The sequence below is a fragment of the Lissotriton vulgaris genome, chromosome 12 (genome assembly GCF_964263255.1).
Source record: "Lissotriton vulgaris chromosome 12, aLisVul1.2, whole genome shotgun sequence".
Classification (NCBI taxonomy): domain Eukaryota; kingdom Metazoa; phylum Chordata; class Amphibia; order Caudata; family Salamandridae; genus Lissotriton; species Lissotriton vulgaris.
The window spans coordinates 658,472,313-658,498,965 of NC_141700.1; the positions used below are offsets into that span (position 1 = coordinate 658,472,313).

General features: G+C 45.2%; 1 protein-coding gene across 2 annotated transcripts in view; it reads left to right on the forward strand.

Annotated features, from left to right (window-relative positions):
• The window catches only part of FBXO31 (F-box protein 31), a 166,672-nt gene that overhangs the window by 103,671 nt on the left and 36,348 nt on the right, over positions 1–26,653 (forward strand). Inside the window, exons 3-4 of one of the 2 annotated variants that reach the window (XM_086946544.1) lie at positions 8,584–8,670; positions 19,315–19,391. In XM_086946544.1, coding sequence (XP_086802670.1) covers positions 8,584–8,670; positions 19,315–19,391 — 164 coding nt within the window. The remainder of the gene's footprint in view (positions 1–8,583; positions 8,671–19,314; positions 19,392–26,653) is intronic. The other variant, XM_086946545.1, reaches the window with a different exon arrangement.

Sequence of the window (26,653 nt, forward strand, 5' to 3'; positions counted from 1 at the left end):
CAAAGAATCCAAGAAATCCTGTCGAACCCTGGAAAAAACCAGGCGCCACGAACGAACTACAGAGAACATGACAGCCCTCAAGAACGCCACCCGCGAACACCACCAGCTTATTCGCACCACCAAAAGGACATAATTCAAAGAGCAACTAGACCACAACACCCTCAACAGCAAGGAACTCTTCAACATCGTCAAAGAGCTCTCCAACCCCAACGCCAGGAACAACGACGTCACACGGTCGCAAGAACTCTGCAACTCCCCGCCACGTTCTTCCATCGCAAGATCGCAGATATACACAACAGCTTTGGACCCCAGACTCCGCCTGCAGCCACCGAACCAGCGACTCCACCCTCAGCGCCTGGACCCCCATCAGCACTGAAGACACCACCAACGTCATGAACTGCATCCACTCCGGCTCCCCCTCTGACCCTTGCCCCCATCATATCTTCAACAAAACCGACACCATCATCGCACCCCCTCTCCGAACGTCATAAACAGCTCGTTCACGTCAGCTGTCTTCCCCGAGAGCTGGAAACATGCAGAAATCAACGCCCTTCTGAAGAAACCCACGGCGGACCCCAAAGACCTCAAGAACTTCCGCCCCATCTCTCTTCTTCCCTTCCCAACCAAAGTCATCGATAAGACAGTAAACAAACAGCTGACTGCTTTCCTCGAGGCAATCAACCTGCTCGACCCGTCCCAGTCCAGATTTCGAGCCAACCACAGCACCGAGACTGCCCTCATCGCAGCCACCGACGACATCAGGACCATGATGGACAATGGAGAAACAACCGCCCTCATCCTCCTGGACCTCTCGGCAGCCTTCGATACCATTTGCCACCGCACCCTAATAACCTGCCTCTCCAACACCGGGATCCAAGGAAAGGCCCTGGACTGGATCACTTTGTTCCTCTCTCCGACAGGACCCAGAGAGTCCGCCTCCCTCCCTTCCGTTCAGAGGCCACCAAGATCATCTGCGGCTTACCCCAGGGCTCCTCGCTCAGCCCAACCGTCTTCAACATCTACATGAGCCCCCTCGCCGCCATCGCACGCAAACACAACATCAACATCATCTCCTAAGCCGACGACACCCAGCTGATACTCTCCCTCACCAAAGACGCAACGACCGCCAAAACCAACCTCCAGGAAGGTATGAAAGACGTCGCAGAATGGATGAGACTCAGTCGCCTGAAGTTAAACTCAGACAAAACGCAGGTCCTCATCCTCGGACAATCCCCCTTCGCCTAGGACGACTCCTGGTGGCCCACAGCACTGGGCTCCGCCCCAACACCCGCGGACCACGCACACAACCTGGGATTCATCCTGGACACATCCCTCACGATGACCAAGCAAGTCCACGCCATCTCATCCTCCTGTTTCAACACCCTGCGCATGCTCCGAAAGATCTTCCGGTGGATCCCCACCGAAACCAGAAAGACAGTCACCCAGGCCCTTGTCACCAGCAGACTGGACTACGGAAACGCCCTATACGCAGAACCACTGCCAAACTTCAAAACCGACTACAACGCTTAAAAAAAGCCTCCGCACGACTCATCCTCGACATCCCTCGCCACACCCACATATCCGCCCACCTGAGAAACCTGCACTGGCTCCCGGTCAACAAGAGGATCACGTTCAGACTCCTCACCCACGCACACATAGCACTCCACGACATAGGACCCGAATACCTCAACAACCGCCTCTCGTTCTACACTCCGACCCGCCAACTCCGCTCCTCCAGCCTCGCCCTCGCCACCATCCCACGGATTCGCAGAACCACCACCTGAGGAAGATCATTCTCCTACCTAGCAGCCAAAACATGGAACTCCCTCCCCACACACCTACGAACGACCCAGGACCATCTCACCTTCAGGAAACACCTCAAGACCTGGCTCTTCGAGCAGTAGCAGCAGCAAGACCTGGCTCTCGAACAGTAGCAGCAGCACCCCCCCCCCCCCCCCCCCCCCTTCAGCACCTTGAGACCCTCATGGGTGAGTAGCGCGCTTTACAAAGGCTTTTGATTGATTGATTGATTGACTGATTGATTGGCCAGTATTATCGAGTAGAGTTTGGCGGGAAACATCCTAAACCACGATGTTTAAACCACGACTCACCTGAACAACGAGGAGAGAATAACGAAGACTGCTGAACAACGTCGGCCGGAACAACGAAAGGCTGAACCACGAAGTAGAACGTTAACGTCACTTGTCCGAATTAAGGGAAGATTAGGGGGGGTGAGGGGGGGGTCTCCCCCCCCCCCCCCCCCAAAAAAAAAGGATACATTAAAAAAAAAATAATAATGGTATGCGTTGTCAAAGCATACTAACATAGAACATTTAGATCCGTTTTTTTTAACAAAGTGGTTCACGCAAGAAGAATTGCAAGTACAATAGTGCCATCTAATGGCCAAACACGAGATGTTTAATTTCGTGGTTTAGGAAGTCGTGCTAAAAAAGGTAGTGGTTAAAAATAGATCGTGGTTAGGCTTTCGTGGTTAAGGCAGTCGTGGTTTAGGCAGTAGTTGTTTAGACATACAACCGAGTTTGGCGCGAGATTGAGTTGGGCTATAGGCCTGTATGAGGCTCATTGTTGGGGGTCATTCCCCGGCTTAGGTATTACCCAAATCACCGCCTAGGCCATGGAATTGGAGACGCGAGTCTCCATGCAAATCGTCTGGAAAAGGCCAGTGAGATAAAGTGTGAGCTCCGCCACAAAATGTTTATAAAATTGGGCAGTCAGGCCATCAGTACCCAGGGCTTTGTGTAGTTTGAGTCTCCCTATGGCTAGTCGGACCTCCTCCGAGGAGATAGGGGCTTCGAGGGACTCTTCAGTTGCAGCGGATATCTTTGGAAGATCCAGGGCGTCTAAATACCGTTGATGGGGGACAATGTCTGGGGGGTGCCCTGGTAAAGTTCCCTGTAAAAATCACCAAAAAGATTGGCTTTCTGGTCGTCTGTGTGTGTAAGCTATCCCTGACGGTCCATAATGCCCCCTATAAAATCCCGCTCCTTTTTCACCCGGAGCCGCCGTGCTGAGTGGGATCCCTTATCCCCTTGAGAGTAGGAGGTCTGCCTTAGATTCAGGAGTGTATATTCCGCCATGTTATAAATCAAGCGCAGCTTGCCCCGAACTGCGGTAATTCGGCGCTGTATCAACCTAGTGGGGGTCGATTTGTGTGCCTTTTCAATTACCAACAAGAAACAAACAAATTGGTGAGGGTCCAAGGGCTAGATTAAGGACCCAAACAGACACGTGCCCTAATACTACATATTCATAACAAAAAATGTCTGTGGGTCAAAAAAGAAGAAATAAGGTTCAACTGTGTGTCCTAAAGTGTAGCACAACCGAGGAAAACCAAGAGAATGACTAGTGCAAAAGTGCAACAAAACGCACTAAATTCCTTGAGTAGGAAAAAGTGCCCATCAGTTCCCACTCGGTACCGCCCTATTCATCATCTGGGCTCTCTTAACCCAGGAGAAAGTGTAGTCTGCCACTAGATGTTTTTGTGACAGACAATCAAAGCAAGATGGAAAATTGATAAGGGGTGGAACCGAAAAAAAAGCCCAATACACCAGGGTAACTGAATTGCAGTTCATGGGTGTATAGTGAAAATAAGTTAGTGTTATAAAATTGGGTAGAAATGAGTAGAGATAAGCAATTTTAATGATTTCTCCCAATATTAAAAATCACCAAAAAGATTGGCTTTCTGGTCGTCTGTGTGTGTAAGCTGTCCCTGACGGTCCATAATGCCCCCTATAAAATCCCGCTCCTTTTTCACCCGGAGCCGCCGTGCTAAGTGGGATCCCTTATCCCCTTGAGAGTAGGAGGTCTGCCTTAGTTTCAGGAGTGTATATTCCGCCCTGTTATAAATCGAGTGCAGCTTGCCGCGAACTGCGGTAAGTTGGCGCTGTATCACCCTAGTGGGGGTCGATTTGTGTGCCTTTTCAATTACCTCCAGCTCGTGTTCAAGATCTACCCGTTCCTTGTTTCGTTGGCGATTAAGGGTAGCGTGGAGTTGGATACATTTACCCCTAATGAATGCCTTAAAGGCATCCCAATTATTCTGCACAGAGGTGTCTTTTGGGGGTGGGGGGGGGGTGGGGGGGGAGTTGTGTGCACAGAACACCAGTATGGCTATCCTTAATTCCGTAGCAAGCACTCAGTCGCGTAAGATCAGGAGTGGGAAGTACCATCCGGCTTTTCCGGACCTGGGCCCCGTCCATTGCATATGAATAGTGACCACACTATGATCAGAGAGCCCACTAGGGCCTGATTGACAGATATATAGTCAATCCTGGAGTAGGACTGATGCACATGGGAGTAAAACATATAATCGTTGGTAGTGGGATGCAACTCTCGCCAGGCATCACACAGGCCCAAGGCCCAAGGAGGATATTTTATTTTTGACCCTGTTAGGAAAGATGGATGTTGACGCCCTGTGAGGATGTGAGATATCCAGCGTGTCATGCCAAGCCAGGTTAAAGTCCCCCAGTAGAACCAGCTGCCCTTCTCCAAACCCAGAAATCAAGTCAATTGTGTGTGTGCAAAATGCGGCCTGACCCATGTTGGGAGCATATATGGATGCAACGGTACAGAGCGTGCCCCTGAGTCACCCTTTTACCACCACCACCCGACCCTCCTGGTCCGTTTTGGAATCCACCAGGTTGAACTTGGTGGAGATATGGAACAGTAGTGCCACCCCTTTATGCCTCGTGCTAGAGGACGACTGGTATATGAGAGGATATGATTTGTGGCGCAACTGAGCGGCCTCATACTTTTTAAGATGGGTTTCTTGAATGGCTACCACCTCAAATCTTGTATCCATAATGTATTTCCAAATTTTTGGGTGTTTTTGGGGGGTGTTCAGTCCCTTAACGTTCCAGGTTGCTACTGAGACCATTGTGTGACCTCACCACTCCTCCCTCCCATGTGTGCCAGGGTCTCCCCCGGCCAGCCGCAGAGATCCCCCCCCTCGCCTGATCCCCATTAGGCGCCACCCCTCACACTTTTGCATTCCCCGCCTATAGCTTGCTATTGCCATGGTGAACCAAAAAACATAACCCAAATATCACCACCGAGGTACCCTCCCTCCACACCCCCCCATACCCCCCCCCAAAAATACCAAAAACAGGGAGCCACTCGACCAACGGGCCCGCATCTCGGAACCTCCCTGGCATACTAGGGACGATACTGGGTGGTACGGACAAGGCCCGCACCCCTCGACTGCCACATGCTAATAAGCATGAAAACCACAGTGGTCAGCCTGGAAAGGAAAAGCAACAGCCCCAGTGTCCTCAACAAACGAAGAAGTTGCATTGGATGCCAGTTTGCATGCTTCGAACTCTCGGAGTGGCGCCAGTCTGTAGAGGCTTCTCTGGGCACCGACTCTCAAAGCGCACAACTTCAACCCCCCGGCAGTTCTACAAAGACAGGCTCTGAACAGTCATTTAGATTTTGAGACTGTGTGCCAAGATCTGGACCCTTTTCGACGTTGCTCCGATCTGTCTGAAGCACCCTCCGAAGCCTCCTCCTCCAGTGGCGGTAGACACAAAATGCGGAGACCGTCAGCCAGCTCCGTCACGTGGTGTGATTTATTCTTGTATTCAAAGGCCAAGCCGAAGGGGAACGACCAGCGATAGCAGATGTTTTCATCACTCAGCTTGGCGATGATGGGCCTCAGGAGTTGTCATCGTGCGAGGGTGGCAGGCGCCAAATCTTGGAATATGGAGCACTTGAAGTTCTGGAAGGAGATGTCCGTCTTCTTCCTCGCTGCACTCAGGGTGGCCTCTTTTGTCTTGAAGGCATGCAGCTTGACCAGGATGTCTCGTGGTCATCTTCAATCCCCCGGCTGTGCAGTCCCCACTCGATGGGGTCGATCGATTTTAAACTTGGCGCAGAGACACCATCTTCTCGGAGAGGTCCACCTTGAGCTGATCTATAGAGGTCCGCAGATCCTGTTTGATCTCTGTGCAGAGGTCAGCTTTAAAGTCTCGCAGTGTAGCCACCAACTCTTCCCACATAAGCGCCATGCTCTGCTTTTAGTGGGAATCCTGAAGTGGGGGATCTTCATCAGCCGCCTGGAAGTAGTGCAAAACTTTATTAGTGTTTTTCTTGGGCGGCATATGCGCTGCGACCAACACCCCAAAGATGTAGGGACTCTGGTGAAGCAGCAGTGATCCAGTCCTTCACGTCTTCTCCTGCAGTGGGGGTCTGCTCGGGCATCAGTTGGCGAACCTGGAGCAGTTTAGCCGGCCACGTTAAGGTCAGGCGTCCTCAGCGGGTCAGCTGAATGCCCCTGTGGCGCTATCTCGTCTCCCTTCAGGTAGAAAGAAGTTTGTGTAGGCGCCTTTCCTGATTGCCCCCTAAGGCCATCTGAGAGTCCCCAGTGCACAGCAACAGACTGCTCCGGAGCATTCTTGCCTGCTGGCCGCCATCTTAAGGTCAGGCAAGGCCCCAAGGACCCCCAAGGACCTGCTGGTATTCAGGAGAGCCCTCAAGACGTGGCTCTTCACTCACTAATTTCCTCAGCACACGCACACCAGTGATCACCCAGCACCAGGACACCTCCGGGTAACAGGGCGCTTTAAAAATGTGAAAAATAAATAAATAAACAAAAGAGTGTTGGCTCCTTAATAATCCGGGGGAGGAGGCCAGAGTAGATGCGTGCACTGACATTGTTGAGACTGTCCTCTTCAGGCAGCCCAGTCCGTGCTCCACGCACTAATGCCAAGAGTCTGTCGCACCGGTATCTGGTCGCCTGCATAGCCCCCCGGCCACACCTCCTTCCTCGTGGTCGGTCTCCAGCCCCTTCGTGCAGCCTCGGAAACAGGCTCCCAAAAGGTAAATGCGCCACTCTGCTCTTTGTTGCTGGTGCGGCCCGCTCCCGGTGCTGGTCAGAATGCTGCCAATACTGTACTGCGGCGCTGGATTGCGCTGCGGCGCCGCTGGTCACCGCCGGTCACCGCCGCAAGGAAGGCACTACTCCATCTTGTGCCTGGCCACACTTCACTGCTTCCCAGCTCCCAGTCGCTTCGCGCACCGGGGCATGATCAACGGGACCAGAAGTGACACCTCTGTGGTTGCAGTCCGCCCCGCCATCTTACTTGGCCATGCCCCCCAGCATTACTTTTTTATGGCTATTTAGAAACATACAGAAATAGGGAACGTTAGGATGGGTGTTGATAAAACAGTCTGATTCTAATGTAGTGATCTAGCCCTCGTTTCTGCTTGCATCACCATAGATTGTATGGTAGTCAAAAGGCTAGGAGTGGAAGAATTTCTTAGCTAGTTAAATCAGTAATATGAGGCATTCTTTTCTGCATTCATTAGTGTATTGGATAACAATAGCTCCTCCTTTATCCACTAGTTTGATTAGGATGCCTTTGCATCTTGAAGTGTTTTTGTTTCACAGGTTAGTAAGTTCTGATACACAACCTTGTCTTGAGTCTGTGTCTCCTCCAGATCTTTCAAAACCGCTTGTTCAAAGGTTTGCACTTTGAGTGGAGAGTGCTGGAATGAGGGACAAACCTTGATGGTTCCTCAAACCTGTATCAACATATCATCACCTTCATCTGCAAGCAGTACTGCCTCCTGGCATATTGTCCAATTGGTGATTCAAAAAAGGCAGCATGTACTTTTACATTGTCATTCGTGTTAGTCTAGTTAAAATAGAAATTACTCTCTGCCAAAATGCTCCAAGATCGTGCACATCAATGGAGGCATCCCGTTCCTATTTTTTAGTGAAGAACCCTGTGATGAATTGTAATTGCAAGAAATACTTTTATCCTTTCTGCTGTTGCAGAATGAGAAATATATGACACTATTCTTCTAAAACATAATTTCGTCCAGCGGAACTGGAATCTACATGGCCAGCTCGCGATAGTGATGGGCATCGGGTGTTTGTTTTTTTGGCGACAGTCAAGCCTGTACTTTTTGTCAAGAATTGTAACTCACATGGCAGATTTTTGGTAAGGGAGACATTCTGTAGACTATTTTCTGTTGCTTCAGTTCACATTCAAGCATGATCGGCTATCCGAAACGAGGTATCAGTTCTAAGCATGGTCGGCTAGATAATGCAGAAATGCTTTGCTTCTACAGCATTCAGCTTGTTGTCTTTGAAAAACATAAGTATGTGTTAATGAGTTTATATTTTTACCATTTGCTGTGCCGTTTTATGTAACTCAATACCTTTGTGTGTTATGAGGTGCATTGTTAGGCTCTTTGAAGGTACCTGTAATCTCATAATAAGTCACAGGAGGTTTTCACACATTTATGCTGTAAATTATTCTGACTCGAGATCTATCTACAAACAAGATGATGAGTTTTGGAAATGGGAACGATGCTATGTCTGCTTGAGTAGCTTGGCTCCAAGAAAAATGCCTGCTGCCAAGAGTGATTGGCATAGGGCTGAAGAGAAAGCAACTCAAGGGAGCAGGAGGAGCCGAATTTATTGATTTGTTAGGAAGGCAAGCCGACTTGAAAAAGGAGTATAACAAGTATTTTTTGAAAAACCTGTTAATTGTCCAAGACCATTTGGTAAGAGCACAGTTCATATCTTCTGTTGCTTATCCTGCTGTGTCTGTTCAGGTATAAATCCACGTGTGAAGTCTGGCCGGTTCATCAAAATCCTTCCTGATTATGAAAATATGGAATACAGAGATGTTTACACCTGCCGTACGTACCGCACGTGTTGTGAAACCATTGCTTGGTGCAGTTTGTGTGTGCACAAGCCTGGAACTGCAGCTGCTGTTGATCCTAAACTGATGAGCTGGATGACGGTTGTGACAGAGCCCTTAATGATGGAGACCTGAAAGCTTGTACTTTCCAAATGCTAGTGCATAACTCCCCAAAGCGATCTTGCATAGAGGTACAGAAGTTTGATGTGGGCTTAATGTACTCTTTTCTAGCTTGTCGATAGAGCAAATGTTAGATATGCTTATTTAATCTAAAAGAAAGCCTTGTTGGATTAACTGGTGCCCTGCTCCTTTTTTGAGTGCTTTTCTATGTGATCTTTGCAGCTCACCTCCTATCTTCTCAAATGCATACACAATTCCCTCAGTCGTTTTGTTTGGGGTGTGATGAATGTATAAGAGGTTTAAATCATGTGAGGAAGGATAACTAATGTGTGATCTGAGAAGGAGATAAGTATTAGTGGGGGTGTGGGCAATAACTTTGGAGTCAAGACATTTGATGGTTTAGTAATTGCATGACTTTGAGGTAAAGGGGGATCCTAGGCAGCTGTGAATGGCAATAGCTACTGCTAATGTGCCAATAAAAACGTACAATAGAGGCAACGAACAGAATGTACTTTAAATCTGTAGCGATGACCACTCGCCAGAGAAACGTTGATCTTATGAGGTGCACCTGAATGAGATCTTCACATTTGGATTTAAAAGTTAGTAGATGGTTTCAAAGTGGAGCTTGCACCCTGTGGCAATGGGGTTGTGATACATGTCTAGTAGACGGTGCATCTGGAATGGTGAAAGAGTTGTTATGATAATAAGGATTGATGGTTTTGAATGTGCAGATAAAGATAGGTCTAGTGAAAGGAACTAAGTGTTAAATGCTTCTTTGTAGGCCTGAAGAAAAGACAGCACAGTAGAGCAAACTACCACTTATCAAATTAAGATAGTTACTCTGTACTCTGTGGTCATAAATGGCCTTTTTATCAGCACTTGTAGACCGTGCTTTTCTGTGGTCCTTCAACCGTTGAAAGGAGTCCATATCTTATCATGTGCACATACATTGACTGCTTGTTCCAGTATTTAGAGGTCAGGTCACTTCTTTGGTTTGGGCTTTTTTTCCAGCATGGAATATTTGTTTGTTGCACACTTATTAAAAGGGCCAGTAGTGAAGAATCTCTGTAACCTGTTCCACTAACTGAAATTAGCCTAATTTTGTGTAGTATGATTTTCCAGCATGCCTATATCTATTTCTAGTTACTGATTAAGTTGTGCAAAATTTCCAACTTTGTGTCTGTGAAATGTGCATAATTTCTACAAAATTACCCAAAATGCTTCGGCAACATCGGGAGAAACTTTTCTTTCCATGGATAGATGACAAACCGCCTTTAAAATGCGGCATTTACCATGCATTGCCTTTACCACGCATGCCTTTACAATTAAATGGTAAGTTTATATCGGGTAAATGTGCAGGTGTGTGTATGTACATTTATGTATCAAAACAATACTCTTTCATGCTTAGGGTGCTGAATAAATTATGCAAAAGAGGAAGCTGAGAACTCAGATTAGTTCCCAAATTTAGGTGGAGAGCAGCTCCTATATAGAGCGCACTGTAACACTAGTGACACTCTGAATTTGCTCACCTCAAATATCTGTGTGTTTGTGTATGTATGTATGTATATATGTGTAAGATTATATATATATATATATATATATATATATATATATATATATCGGCAATTAGGGTAAGGAAGGTTTTAGGGTTTAGGGGTGGGTGACAGAACAGGGTGATAAGGGTGTTATGGTTTAGGGGTGTGTAAGGGTATAGAGTGGTAAGGTCTTTAGGTTTAGGGGCGGGTATGGGTACTGGGTGATAAGGGGGGTTATAGGTTTTAGGGATGGGTAAAGGTTCTGGGTGGAAAGGGGTGAGGCAGTGGGTAAGGGTGTTAGGTGGTAATGCTATTTTTAGGGTTTAGGGATGGGTACGGTTAGTGGTGGTAAGGGGGTAAAAGTAAGAAATATGGGGGTGTTTAGTGGGCTCCACAATTAAAGTGTGTGTGTATGTGTATATATATTGCTACTTTGCACATGACAGTCATTTGTTTACATTTTCCTAAATATTAGCTTTTTGCTTGGAAAGTTAAACTGTGTACACCATCATTGTATATTTGATGGACAATTTAAGTAATTAGTAATATATCATCATTGTTCATGATATACGAAACATTTGCACTTTAAGAATTTAGCTAGGATTCTGGATTTAACCAGCCAATCACATTTCTTTTGTGCTCTAATTACTTTTTCTATGTGGATTTAACCTGAGACTGTTGATTTAAATGTGCTGTTTACATGTAATTTATGCAGCTAAAGTCTTTCTTCACTGTTGTTACTCACGTGACACGGGAGGTTACCACCAGGGGGTGGTAACCGAGTGTGAGCATAATGTTAAAAAGGCTTGTGATTGTTTCATTTGACTGCAGCGTGAACAAGGGCACTTGTGCTCGAAACGCGTCGCTGATTTGGTTCTGTGAAGTTAAATAAACAAGATCATTGCTGACTTGGTGGTCTGTGTTCCTTTTGTCGTTGGCGTGGAGGGTGTGGCTACGAGCGCAAATCTGACAGGAGGGGAAAACTTCGTGCTCTCATGTGTATATATATATATATATGTATATATATATATATATATATATATATATATATATATATATATATATATATACACACATACTTAAAATAATACTGTTTAAGGCTTAGAGTGCCAAATACATTATGCAAAAACAAAGCAGAGAACTGTGGGTAGTTCTCAAGTTTAGGTTCAGAGCAGCGCCTATCCTATATAGAGCACCCTTCAACACCAGCAACACTCTAAAATCTGCTCACCTGAAATGTCTGTTTTTCTAGTAAAGTTTTTAAACATAGGATTAGCACAGTGCCATCCACACTGGGCGAGTAAGCTACCAAGCTATTTGAGGTGAGCAGATTTTAGAGTTCTCTGCTCTCATATATATATATATATATATATATACACATACTTAAAATAATACTGTTTAAGGCTTAGAGTGCCAAATACATTATGCAAAAACAAAGCAGAGAACTGTGGGTAGTTCTCAAGTTTAGGTTCAGAGCAGCGCCTATCCTATATAGAGCACCCTTCAACACCAGCAACACTCTAAAATCTGCTCACCTGAAATGTCTGTTTTTCGAGTAAAGTTTTTAAACATAGGATTAGCACAGTGCCATCCACACTGGGCGAGTAAGCTATCAAGCTATTTGAGGTGAGCCGATTTTAGAGTTCTCTGCTTTGTTTTTGCATAATTTATGTGGCACTCTAAGCCTGAATGGGTATTGTTTTGACTTACACTGGGTGCTCCCTTGTGTTTGGACAAAGCTAAATCGCTCTGAAGAGCTGTATTGACAGCAAAATGCGTGCCTGGGGTGTTTTTTTTATTTTTATTTATTCCAGGTTGCCAGTCCAAAGCTGTAATACTGTTCCTGGAGTGGAAAAATACTTTTTCATGTACAACTCTGCATGGATGACACCAGCTAATTCAATGCTTAAAAACATTGCTGTATAATTGGTAAAATACTGTGTCCCTTTCTAGCTCGACAGGTATGGCACTGTGCTAATCCTAAATTTATCAAGCATTGGCATAGTCCATAGGTCTCGGCTTTGGGACCTTATAAGTGTTTAGCCATGCAACAGTTGATGATGTTGCACCAAGGATATTGTGCTGGATAACCAAACACTTATAAGGTCCCAAAGGCGAGACCTCTAGGCTATGCCAATGCTTGTTACACATGTTAACACTGTCTGGGCATTGGGTGCACCTCATTAGTACCAGTTTATTACCCACATATAGCAATAAGCAAAGGAAAGGTGACCAGTCAAGCTTTGCAAAAGGCCTTCCACTGCACTGCAACACCTGTTGCTGCATTGTTATTAACTTATTGCACAGTTTGAGCTGAAACATTTTTTTCTTTTTGCTAAAATCTGCAGATTATGCAGCAGATTATGGTTTATGTGGCAAAAGTGGCAGATTTATAATTATATGGCGGCACTTTCGATCTCATAATTCCATGGCCTGGTTATAGCAGAACAATCTAATACAGTACCAACTCTACCTGCTGGAGAAAGCGACAGTCACAGACATCAGGTTAACAGTCTGGGCTCTAGTGCCCTGGCATGTGGACGCAGGAGGCCCCCTCCATTCCCAGGGAGGCGCCCTCCGCATCCTAGCAAGCACAGCTGCTGCTCCCTAGAAAAGAGGTGGCCCTCACCTCTTCGAGGACCCCGGCATCTCTGCACGGACTCTGCTCACACTTGCACACTTAGACCCTCACGCAGATCAGGGAGTTCCTCTCTCGCTGCAGCAGTTCGTGGCATCCAGGCTTGGGATCGGGCACCTGTATTTGCATACTCATTTGCATATGTACCACAAGCACTGGAAGCAAGCTGTGTCCTGCTGTAAACAGTTGTGGTGTTGTATTTCAGAGGCCTCTGCTGGGACCCATAATCTGCGGCCCTATTCGAGGGTCTTTACTGTGCCCGCCTCGAAGGGGTTTTAATAAAATATAGCGCTTAGCGGAGATGCTCGTGTGTGATGATATCAGTGTGGCGCACACTACACAATGTAAATATAATGTACAATTACAGCACATTGCATTCACTTTCGGCTGCCTGGCTTGAAAATTGTCCTTGTTTGGACGCAGGTTGATTCAGGATCCTGTCCATGCACAGGCTTTGCCCAGTGAAAAAGCTCCATTTAGTGCAGAACATGGCAGAATACGTGTTTTAGCCATGCTGTGCAATATAATCCCTTCCTACTCATGCTCTACAACAGGAGTGGCTCCCTGGGAATCTGTTGTCTATTGGAAGACAGCCCTGGTAACGTAACACGGGTTACTTAATGCGCTTAGGAATAGCAGAAATAGATATGGAGTGCGATTAAAACAATATATATATGTTATTACGGCAGTAGTCCCTGAATCCGAGTAAATCAAGGCTCTTGGGGTAAACTGGCATAGTCTTTGTGGACAGAAGTAGACAGTCCAAGCTCCCTATTCCCATCATTAAAGCAGAGGTTTACATAATTTGACATTTAAACACACCGCCGGTGACGAATGCAGTGACCTTAAAGTCACAAGTTCGAATTCAGACAAGGCAAGTTGACACTTCAATATTTCCGATTTGAGTAAATGTAGTACTATTAGTTGGGCAAAAGCGACATCGGTTATGCACAGTGCCTAGTGCAGCAGAGGTGCTGTACGTAGTGCTATATAAAAAGATCAGTATTAATATTACATGCATCTCAGGTCTCGCTCACTTCAGGCTCTTTCTTACACATGAAAGTCAGAACGCCACAGATGACCCACTGTCATTCAAAGCACATATTGTTGGTGGTCGAGGGGGATTGGGGAGCGCATCTGGAGCTCAGAAATGCGAACAAAAAAAATACAAGCTTCAGCAGCACATGCAACCAAAAATAAATGCAGACACGTTAAAGGATTCTAATATGCACCTGCAAATACACTCGGATCATAGATACATTAATGCAAACATATTTCAGTGGAGCTGGCTGTAGAAACAAGAACACTCTTTGGCAAATGATTGAGGAGAAGCACAGGGCTAGCAGCCACAGGTGCACAGGATGCACATACTGTAGGGTGGGGGGGTGCAAAGGTAAACTCTAAAACCGCATTTGTCAATCAGCACAAACGAGCAGCGGAGTGCAGAAGCAGCTCAGAAATACGAGTGGAAAATGTACAAGCCTCAGCAGCACATGCAACCGAAAATGCAGACACGTTGAAGGGTTCAAACATGTATACTCACATGCAAAAACACTCTGGACATACATTAATGCTAACATATTTCAGTGGAGCTGACTGTAGAAACAAGAGAACTCTTTGGGACATGATCATAAAGTACAGGGCTCAGCAGCCACGCGGGCTCGGGCGGGATAAGAAAAACAAGTGGGGGGGACACGTGTCCTGGATGCGCGAAAACTCCCCCGAGGGTCGTGGCACGAACGCTAGGAGGAGAGGGAGTTTAATCGCGTTCAGACCGGAACAGCAGTAAAAGGCCTGCAGCACGCACCCGCGGACGCAAAAAAAACTGATGGCCTTGTCAGCTGTTTCCAAGCACTCGTGCTTGCGGAGGCATCCACCTTGCGGGAGCGAGCAGCGCTGATTGGAAACACATGGCCCTTGTGCGCACCGCTGCTCGCTCCCGCAAGGTGGATGCCGCCACAAGCACGAGTGCTTGAAAAGAGCTGACTGATTCCAAAAGGTCATCTCCTTGAGCAGTGCATGCGCACTGCCTAGGCGAGACCTAAAAGGTTGCTAGAAAAGCAGCCTACTCCAACGTGTTGAGCACTCATATGGTAAAATTTCCGTGCCGGCTCAGGCGTACGAGGTCAGCACCACCCTTGGATTGTTTAAGGGGCCACAGCGCAAAATTATGTTGACGCTGCATGTGGGAGACTGTTTTAGAATATTGACATTACCTGCGCTTCGCGGCCCAATGAGGGCTGAAGGTACTAACACGTACAGCATCCCATTTGGGCAAGAGGTTGGCAGCAAGGCACTAGGAATCCCAGCAGGAGTTGGGAAAACAAAATTAAAGATCCCATTGGAGAGAGAATATTTAAATAAAGTGTCAGCTGCCGTACTAGTCACTGGAGTCCGCCTATGATTAAGGATTCAGAAAAGGGGGTGGTGATGAACAGAGTGTCTGAATTAGGCAGACCACTCTTACCCAGTCCAAATATCAGGGCTTGATCCATCACCGTTATTTAGTTCACTGCACCATCCCAGCTCAGAACCTGGCTATATGCAAATTAGTCTGTCCCTGGCCCAGTGCATCATGGGAACAGGGCAGACCAAACTACCAAGCCAATTCTTCACTGGAAAAGAGACAAGCTTCCGGGGACCGGTTTCTGGCATTTCAGCCGTCGTCGGCCCGGCTTGTTTGAATCCTGATGGTGCAGTGAGCAAGGGACTCATGTCTGAGTATACCCTGCCGCACCTATAGTGGCCAAAAACGATTCAGACAATGGGGTGGTGATGAACAGAGTGTGAGTCCCTTGCTCATTGCACCATCAGGATTCAAGCAAGCCGGGCCGACGACGGCTGAAATGCCAGAAACCGGTCCCCGGAAGCTTGTTTCCTTCCCAGTGTAAGAATTGGCTTGGTAGTTTGGTTCGCCCTGTTCCCATCATGCACTGGGACAGGAACAGACTAATTTGCATATAGCCAGGTTCTGAGCTGGGATGGTGCAGTGAGCTAAAAAACGGTGTTGGATCTAGCCCTGATCTCTTGACTGGGTGAGAGTATTCTGCTTAATTCAGAAACTCTGTCCATCACCACCCCTTGTTGTTAAATATTTTGTCCACCCTAAGCGTGGAAGGGTATACTCAGTTGTGAGTCCCTTGCTCATTGCACCATCATTATTCAAGCAAGCCGGGCCGACGACGGCTGAAATGCCAGAAATCGGTCCCCGGAAGCTTGTTTCCTTCCCAGTGTAAAAATTGGCTTGGTAGTTTGGTTTGCCCTGTTCCCATCATGCACTGGGACAGGAACAGACTAATTTGCAAATAGCCAGGTTCTGAGTTGGGATGGTGCAGTGAGCTAAAAAACGGTGTTGGATCTAGCCCTGATCTCTTGACTGGGTGAGAGTATTCTGCTTAATTCAGAAACTCTGTCCATCACCACCCCTTGTTGTTAAATATTTTGTCCACCCTAAGCGTGGAAGGGTATACTCAGATGTGAGTCCCTTGCTCATTGCACCATCAGAATTCAAGCAAGCCGGGCCGACGACGGCTGAAATGCCAGAAACCGGTCCCCGGAAGCTTGTTTCCTTCCCAGTGTAAGAATTGGCTTGGTAGTTTGGTTTGCCCTGTTCCCATCATGCACTGGGACAGGAACAGACTAATTTGCATATAGCCAGGTTCTGCGCTGGGATGGTGCAGTGAGCTAAAAAACGGTGTTGGATCTAGCCCTGATCTTTTGACTGGGTGAGAGTATTCTGCTTAATTCAGAAACTCTGTCCATCACCACCCCTTGTTGTTAAATATGATTAAGGAATCGTGCGAAACGCGTCGGGTTCATTCAGAGGTTGGAGTGCAGCGGTGCCTAGAGAAAGATTGCAGTCTCCTGAGTGCACCCTCAAGATAGATATATATATATATATATATATATATATATATATATATATCTCCAACAAGAAACTTCACTCCAGTTGGGAAACTAAGAACGAGCCACACCGATCCAGTCAGTTTAAAGCTTAAGTTTTAATCAGGCACAACAAACGATGCGTTTCAAGCAATCCTGCTCTTGGTCACATATATATGTTTCACTTGCCTGATATCTACTTAGCATTGTGTTTTAAAGGCATGCGTGGTAAAGCCATATGTGTTGTAAAGACCTGCATGGAAAATGCATTGTTTGGTAAAGGATGCCTACTAAAGACATTGTCATACAACCAGGTATGTATCCTGCAAAAGCAGGTCATACGAAATACATGAAAGAGAAACTTGCTTGAGGCGCAAAGGGCACCTGGAAAGATATTTTCGGCTTTCTTCTTTGCAAAATGGTGAAAATGTTGCACATGTTGTTTAGGGTAAAATGCGGAAACTACACAAGATTTTGCGAGCATAAAAAAAACTACTGGCCAAGTACTAATAGTGTTAATCTTTCTTTCCTTCTTTCTTTTACTTTTTTTAGTGTTTGACACTCAGTCTGTTTTTTGGGTGAAATTTGATGTGTACTTGGAAATGTTTGTTGGCTATGATAGTAAAATGACATAAACATGATCATTTTGACACATACTTAGTCTCCTATCAGGTCAAGACGCAATTGTTTTTAAATACAAACATTGTAGCAATTGCTAACCTAGGACAAGTTAAAATTTCATTCATTTTAATGAACATGCGCGTCTTTCAACAACGCAGTTTACGTTGAAAGTAATTATGTATTATATTTCAACTGGAGACTTTGGTAGGCGAGGAAACCAAATGGTGAACTATTTCTAGGCTGCTGTAACCTCTGTAATTGAATTTATCCACCATCTTTTGATGATCATGAAGGAATAGTCGAGTTGATCCTCCATTGGCAGGATTGCATAAAGTAATCTAATTCTCTTTGGAGTTCCAGCAGTGGGGAGTGAACTGTGATTTAATTGCCCATTGTTTTCATGCCATTATAGTGTGTTCATTAATTTTGGTGGCAATTTGTGTTCTACTTCTTTTCTGGTCCAACACTCTTCTCCCCCATCAATAGTGGGTGTTGGTTTTCACTATTGTTCTCAGTTAGTGTTGAGGTGCTGCTTGGCACTAGGGTTTTCAATTTATACCAACATTTTACAGTGCTGGTTCGTTCAGCATCCATAAGGAGTACATATTTTATGTGGAAACAGTACTTGGACCTTTACCTTATTTTTGTGTGTCCCTCCATGTCTGTGGGCAGATGTCTTCCTAGCTTTTTGCTGGGACTTGTTCCTATGTCCTTGTGACCATTCCCTCTTCCTTTTCATGCTGCTTGTTCCCCTTTTTGCGAGTAGTGTATTATTGTACTCTATCACATACCGTACAGTCTCTCTTCCTCCACTTGTATCCCTCTTGTTTAGCTTCGAAAAGGTTTTCATTGTAATCTCTCGCCCTTCGTGTTCATTTTATCCCCTTGCCTTTCTTGCAAGCCCATCTTATCTCTTTGACAGATAAGCCATAAGTACTCTAAATTTGCCATCTCTTGTTGCACAAGTTTTCAAAACTGCAGTGTACCATTCACAACTGCTGAGGAAAATACACTGGAATTGCCTATTTTGAAACCAAAAGGCTATGTCTCTGACCACTTGTTGAAGGAACTCTTACATAACAAGTTTATTGTGGAGCCCTATATTTTGCCCAGTCACTACTCCTTAAATCATTGTTATTTTCGATGAGGCAAATTTTCAAATTGCAAGCACAGAACTCTGTTACTGGAATGGTTTGCCATGATCTGCTAATCTATAAATAAAAAATCCATTAATCCCTCCTCCTTTGAGCCATTCTTTTGACCCTTCTTGCAACATCCTTCCATCTTTCCTGCAGATTGTTTCCTAACCACCATTCTGTAGATTCTGCTTTTTTTTTTCATTCCAGCGTACCAATCCTCTTCCACTGTTGATTCACCATAGCTCTATGTATTGCTGAATTGTAGTTTGGAACGTGGAAAACAATTTCATTAAATATTATTTTTCCTTTCTGACATTTCACATTGAACCTTTGATCTTACTTGTTAGTTTGAGGTTAAATTAACTATGGCCATTCAAAAATGTTCACTTCAGCGGGTAACATGTTGTTTTGCATGCTGCCATTTTCTGACATCTGCAAAGCTTTAATTGTGTTTGTGGGGATGTGTGTCTTTCACGCTGACAGAGCATGATGCTTTTTTTTGTATTTTATTGATGACCTTGTCTTCTTGGTGGCGGTATTTACATTCTTTTTATTGTTCAGTATTTCAACTTCTAGGTTTCCTGAAAAAAAATGTTTCTAACCATTGTGTAATTGTTTACCAATTCAAAGACGTTTCTGCTTTTGAACTGTCTTTGTTCCTTATCTTTCTGTCCTTTTAATATATGGATTGCTTATTTTTTTGTTAGTGCTGCACCGGTACAGGCATATTTTGGGGTTATGGCAGCCAGATATTGGCCCTTATGGAGGTCTCCTGAATGTTGTGGTAAGTAACAATTCAACATTTCTGGCTTTTCTTCTACATTGAATATTTGCAAGTGTTTTACTGGTTTGTTTATTTATTTGTATCAAGCTAAGCATTCGCAGCACATGATGAAACAGTGTAGACTACTCATCATTTTACAATGATTAATTAGAAACTCACATGAAAGATTGTTTGTGGGGCCAAGAGGCTGGTGATTGCCCCGTCAACTCAGTTTGCGAGTTTAAAGGTGATTTGAACCCATTGTTTTTCAGAAATCTTTTGAATGATAATAAAGTTGAAATGTCCAAATGTTGATGTCCACAGCCCAAGACATACAAAAGGTGGGCTTTATGGTCTGTTTCCTCCATGTTTCATTCTCCTGTGTTTTGGTAAGCTGATCAGTTTTTAATTGCTGGAGAATCTTGTTGGGACTATTATGGTGGATCAGCTAACAAAGGTAGTTGTGACCTTCTGGTCACTGGGACTCGTAGATGGAGCACAGAACTATTAATTGTAACTTATTATCCAGTTAGACATTTGTTAACAGTATTTCTTTGGTGTTTTCTTCATTTTCTTAGCTTCTGTTTAGCTGAAAGTTGATCTTCTGGACAGTCCAGTAGGTTTACATATATGTTTTTATTTTTTGTTTGTTTTGGTTATTGGTGGGTTGTGGCTTCAGCTATATTTTTATAATGTATTTAATTGCCAAGTGTGCTCTGTCTTGGGGAGCGATTCACTTTACACCTGAAGGTATACTAAATATTTTTGAGGTGGTGTCATCTTAATTGCAGAAGGCCCATTAAGAAGCTGCTTAGTGATGGATCCATTATGCAGGTCTCTTTGAACCACGTGGGGTCTGAAGGCATGTCAAGCTATCTATTACCCTCTTCAGTTAAACTTTCCAGGCAAGGAAGATGCTGAGAGAGAAGTTTTAACAGGTGATCTTATTAGCATACCATCAGGATTTCCCAGCCATTGAGTAAATATCTGATGAAGTCTAAGCATGATGTTGCAGGGGAATATATTGGGGAGGAAGTAAACAGGCCCATTTAATGGCCTTTCACCGCACATACCCAGATGATTTCTGTTTTTCCCTGGTAAACACATCTATGGGTATATACATATCTCCAATTTCATACAATGATGCCCTTTTTGGTCCGGATTTAGAGGCTTCAGTAGAGTTGCTCCCTCCACATGCTGTGTGCAGCAGGATAGTGTGTCCACACTTTATCCTCCTGAATCCAGCCTAGGTAAATAGTATCCTATCAACCCATTAAGGGTTGCAGCTTGCAGCTATGTACTGCCAGTTTAACTAAGTTGCACTACAACAGAGAGCTGCTACAAACTAACTTCTAACTTCTGTGTGAAGCTCGAATGCTATTTGTGATATTGGGGCCTTCAAAGTTCTAAGTATTATTATAGTAAGCTTCAAAATGTTTCACCATGTAAGCAGCGGATTGTCTACAGTCTTCAAGGAAATCTGAATTTCTTAGCAGTTTTTTACAACCTGGTCTTAAGATAGTGTAATTATTGATAGAATGGTTCCTCAGCGTTATGTATTTTTTTTAAAGGTTTGCCATAGCTAGGGGTAGGGTGGGGATTCGCTTTAGTACCTAGCATTGTAGTAATGGTCTGCTCTTTTGGTCTTCACCTACGAATTCATTGGCGGCTACAGCACACAAAGTAAATTCCAATCAACAATTGAAAATGAAGATGGCTGTTATTTATTGGCTTAGAGGTAGTGCTACGCTTTTTGAGGATGACTTGAACGTCTGCCTGTCCTTTAGAATAGTAGCTATTTGGTGATTGTGTAGGGGGATTTTCAGTCTGTGGGTAGATCAGGCTGACCTGAAACTAATCACTTAACCCAGTGTTTGAAATGTAAATCTTGTAAATAATGACGTAATGTAAGCAATTTGTGCCTGAAAACATACTGTGGATGGATCCACACTACGGAAACACACATCAAGAAGCTTTCTAATGATTGGATGTATGTGTAACAATTTCCGTATCGTTTTTTTCACAAGGAGCTAGTTAGAAGTTACTTGCTCTATATAATTTTGAGATTCGGAATCTGAAGGTTGAGTATCCACCAGACAGTGTTACCGAGGGTAAGTAACTTGTTTTTCTAATGGATACATCTAACTGCAGAATTCTCACCTTCAGTATAGATACCGTTCTATTGGCTACCCAATTGGCCTCCCAGCGCTCCGGATCTTACCAGGCTCAGTGTATTAGGAAAAACATGGACGTACTTTGTTATAGGAGACAGCTTAAGACATTCCTATTCTTCTGAGTGAATCTGGTTGAGCATCCCATAATATGGGTGCAATATATGAGAAAGCGACGTTGCCAGTGGCATAACAGGAAGTGACCTCACTGAATGTGACATCACAAGAAGTGACATTTGATATTAAGACCTCATATATGTTTATTAGGTATATAATGAGTACATTTCAGCACATTATGAGTTTTAACAAATGAGATTTGGCATTCGGGTTGTGCCAAAAAAGTGGCGCAACGCCGACACAAAATCTGGGCCTTCGCTGATCTATTATTTTTTTCTTAAACTATATCACAAAGTAATTGGCAACAAGGAGAAGCATGGCAGTAGATCTGTTCTGCTTAATTGGTTGCAAAGTCTGCATTTTAAAATATTTCATGGGTTAAGGCATCTGCTGCAAAGGTGCCCAGTAAATCTCAGAGAATAGTAATAATGTTGAGATAACTCTGGAGGTTAACGCGTATGTTAGAGAGATCTGTGTTTTGTGAAGTCCCAGATTTAAATCAAAGTAGCATAGCGGATTAACACGTCTTCTGCAAAGCACGGCACGTAATATGCAGATGACAGATTTTTATTTTATGTAGATAGTAAAGTGGGTTACTGCTTTTAACGCAGAGATCCTTTTGTTACCTGCAGTTCATAAATTGTAATCTTTATAATATAGCACAGTGAGAGTGAGCTATTAAACCAACACATCTGACATTCTTACAGTGCATGCATCTCTTAAATACAAGGACTGAACAAAGGCAAAAGAATGCCTCTCTTAAGTACCTGTGATACCTTTTGTTTTCCCTCAGTGGCATTTGCATTTAAGTGTGAGGTTCCATGCCGGCTCCAGTCAGGATATTGCCGGAACACTGCTTGTTGAGTTGATTCCCCCATCCCGCAAGGACTAAGATGGTAGGGAGGTTCCAGGACCGAGCATATGTCATTGCCAAGCATGAGATAACTAGGAACTTGAAAGCAATGGGTGGCCTGCAACTGAGGGTATGGGAGAGAGTGATGGTTAAATGGGCGAGCTGCGAAGGCAGGATACTCTTGAGGGAAGCACAAAGGGGTATGGGAAACATGGAAGGAGCTTGAGCCTGGGGTGCGCTAGTGGATGCCCTGGTTCACCCAGAGTCTGACTCACTGGCGGGCTCCGCTGCAGAGTCAAAGTTCCAAGGCTGATGGCTCATTACCAGCTACTGTTCTCCATGACACACGAAGCACACAGTTGTGGCCCACAGTAGAGGGCACCCCCTTTGGCCCGAAGTCCACTGCTAGGGTGTCTTTCCTTTTCTGATATGCCAATCTGGCAGCCACTTGGGAGGTGATGTACTGACCCTTGGGAAGGGATGGAAGACTGACTCTGTGTCTGATTGCTGTTTTTTGATTCATTAGGACAGTTTGTTGTTTATTGTACCAAGGTGACGTGAATGTTTTGCTTTAATCTAAAAACCCAATAAAATCTGTTTTAAAAAAATGGTCGGGGGGGGTGCAAATATGAAAGTCAAACTTTTTATAACAATGACCACAACTGGTGACTTAAATATGTTTAGACATGTAAAGAATGACAGCCAGACAAATAACTTTTCACTATGTCCACTGCAAGGCCTCGCTCGGCTAACAAAAGAACAAATAAAAGAACACCGAAAAGTTTGGAATGTAAGTGGTCAGTATTTCGGCCACCACACCAGGCAACACATTTGTCCCAGCACCCAGCGTAGAACAGCTTCATTCAGGAGTGACTAGGTTGCAAGGATGACATCAACCACCTCATTTGGCAAGTCAAATGCATTTAACTGCCACTGCTCATTCTCCACCTATGGAGATGTAGATTGTAGAGATTCGGGTGCAGGACTTTTCTCTTTTAAGACAGGATGTCCTCCCCGAGCAGAAGCCTGATCAGAGAACAAATACTCGGGATCAGGAGCTCTGGGTTTCACATTTTCCCGACCCAGTCCAGGAGGTTATTAACAATGTCTTGAGCTCATATGTCTTGATCTTCCTCAGAACTCGAGGCAGGAGAGGTAGCCGTGCAAACCCATACAAATGCCTGCCCTTCCATTCCAGTCAGAATGCATCTCCTTAGAACCTTGGATACCACTCCAGTGTACTGAATTGTTGACACTGCATGTTCTTGTTGGTGGCAAATAGATCTAGCCAGGGTGTACCCTGCTGCTGGAACACTCTCTGCACCACCTTGGGATGTAAATGACACTTTTGGTCTGTCAGATGATGTCTGGTCATTTATTCTGCTGTGGCATTCAAAGACCCCACCAGGTGGTTGGCAACCAGAAAGATGTTCTGCAAGTACAGCCACCTCGAGAGGTGTCACACCTCCTGACACAGAATTCAGTACTCACTCCATCCTGCGTGTTGCAATACATCATGGCGATTATGTTGTCTTTAAAGACCTGCACCAGTCTCCCTTTGATGGGCAGCAGAAAGGGTTTTATGGCCAGACTGATCGGACAAAGCTCCAGAAGACTGATATGGAAACTGCTAACTGCAGTAGAACAGAGTCCTCTGATCGCCACCTCTTCCAAATGGCTTCCTAACCAGCAGTGATTCTTCTGTTGCCATAGTGACCTCTGGGAGGGGAAGGGATATTGGCCTGTCTCTGGCCCGGTTGCCATTTGTCTGCTATAGCAGAATATCTTCAGCTGTCCCTTGGAAGAAAGGCACTCTTTGCCACAATGTCTGAATTGCCCCAATGAATGGCAGAATCTGCGAGGGGCTCAGGTGGGACTTCCACTCGCTTATGGTGAAATCAAATGATGGGGAGAGCTTGGCTGCAATATGAAGATGATATATGAATGACTGGCACTTTTGGCATTAGCAGCCAGTCTTCTAGGTACAAGAATCAATGTACTCTCAACCTCCGAAGATGAGTAGTGATAATCACCATCACTTTAATGAACACCTTAGGGGGCCAATGTCAATCAATCAATCAATCAATCAATCAGTGACACTTATAAAGCGCGCTACATACCCATAGGGTCTCAAGGCGCTGGGGGGGGGGGGGGTGCCGCTACTGCTCGAACAGCCAGGTCTTCAGCTTCTTCCTGAAGGAGAGGTGGTCTTGGGTCAAGCGCAGGTCGGACGGGAGGGAGTTCCAGGTCTTGGCGGCCAGGTAGGAGAAGGACCTTCCTCCTGTAGTCGCTCTTCGGATGCGGGGGACGGCGGCGAGGGCGTGGTTGGCTGATCGGAGGTGGCGTTTGGGAGCGTAGAAGTTGACTCGGCTGTTGAGGTAGCTCGGGCCTTGGTCGTGTAGGGCTTTGTGTGCGTGGGTGAGGAGGCGGAAGGTGATTCTCTTGTTGATGGGGAGCCAGTGAAGGTCTCTCAGATGTCCGGAGATGTGGCTGGATCGTGGGATGTCGAGGATGAGTCTGGCTGAGGCGTTTTGGATCCGCTGGAGTCTCTTCTGGAGCTTGGCGGTGGTCCCGGCGTAGAGGGCGTTGCCGTAGTCCAGTCGGCTGGTGACGAGGGCCTGGGTGACGGTCTTCCTGGTCTCTGTGGGGATCCACCAGAAGATCTTCCGTAGACTAAAGACTAAAGACTGGTGTAAGACTAAAGGGGAGTAATGTACACATAAAGTGATCCTGGTCCACCTTGAACCACTGGCCACACCTACAGGGACTACAGGAAAAAAATATGGAAATACTCTTCCTGCAAGTCCAAACACGGTATCCAGTCTCCTAGGTACAGAGCTGACAGGATGTGGGCAAGAGTAAGCATTGTGAGCATGTCCCTTCTCGGAAAGGTATTTGTGAGGTGGAGGTCAAAAAGGCCTCCGTCCTTCTTCGAAATGAGAAAAGAACACGAGTAACATCCTCCTCCCCTCTCCAAGTCCAGCATCCATTCATTGGCACCCTTATCCAAAAAAGGTTGACTTCCTGCATCTGATATGTGGAGTGCTCTTACCAATCGCGCTTCGATATGGGAGGAAGGTGTGGGGAGGAAATGAAGTGACTGACACAGCCCTTTTGGTCAATCTGTAAGACCTATCTGTCCTCCCCTATAAACTTGGCTTGTGGACACATGTTCGCAGCACTACTTAGAGGAGAAAAAGTGGCTGACCATGAATTTTTGTTTAAATTTGGGGATCCAAAGTTTTTTAAGAAAATAAAATTAAAGGTGCTTAGGGATGCATGCAGAACATGGGTTAAACTTAGATGTACCCTTAAAATTGACTATTATTCTGCTAAAGCCCCACTTTGGAACTCTCCTGGCTCTCCGAGCTGGCTACTGGATAGTCTTGCAATACCATTACGTGAGGCGGGCTTGATAACTTGGGGGGACATCTTTATTGAAGGAAGTTTACTACCATGGGAGATTCTATGTTCAAAAGTGGGGCCTAGGCTCTCTAGGTTCAAATATCTTCAAATCCAAGGTTGGGCAAATGCAAGGTCCCGTGTTAAAGGTAGATCTGCAATAGGAAATGATAGTACATTAGTGTCACTACTAACGGATAAACCCCCATTTCAGAAAGAAGTCTCATCATGGTATAATATATTACTAGATGAAGTAGAGGGTGAGTTCCTATTACCAGATCAGTTATGGTCCACACATATGACTGGCATTAGTGTTGAGAATATGTGGTATGAGTCATTTAAAATCTTGTGGAACATAGTAAAACCATCGTGGTTACGCCGAAATCATCTGTTCACACTGCATAGGGCCTACTATTCGCCCCAACGCCTGTCAAAGTTTATAGACAACACGCAGGTTTTATGCCCTAAATGCGGTTTGGCAGAGGCCTCGGACTTACACATGTTCTTGGAATGCCCATTGCTAACATCATTTTGGGACTCCGTTTCGAGTTCAATATCTACCTCGTTGAGATCTCCACTAATTTTGAAACCTGCTCTTGTTATTTTTGGAATTTCACCAGAGTTTACTGGTCCAGCAAAAAATTTACTTTTTTTTTGTATTTTGTTGGCAAGAAGGGAAATATGTAAAAAATGGAAGGATCCCTCACCTCCAACATTGCTGGATTGGAAAAGGTCAGTTC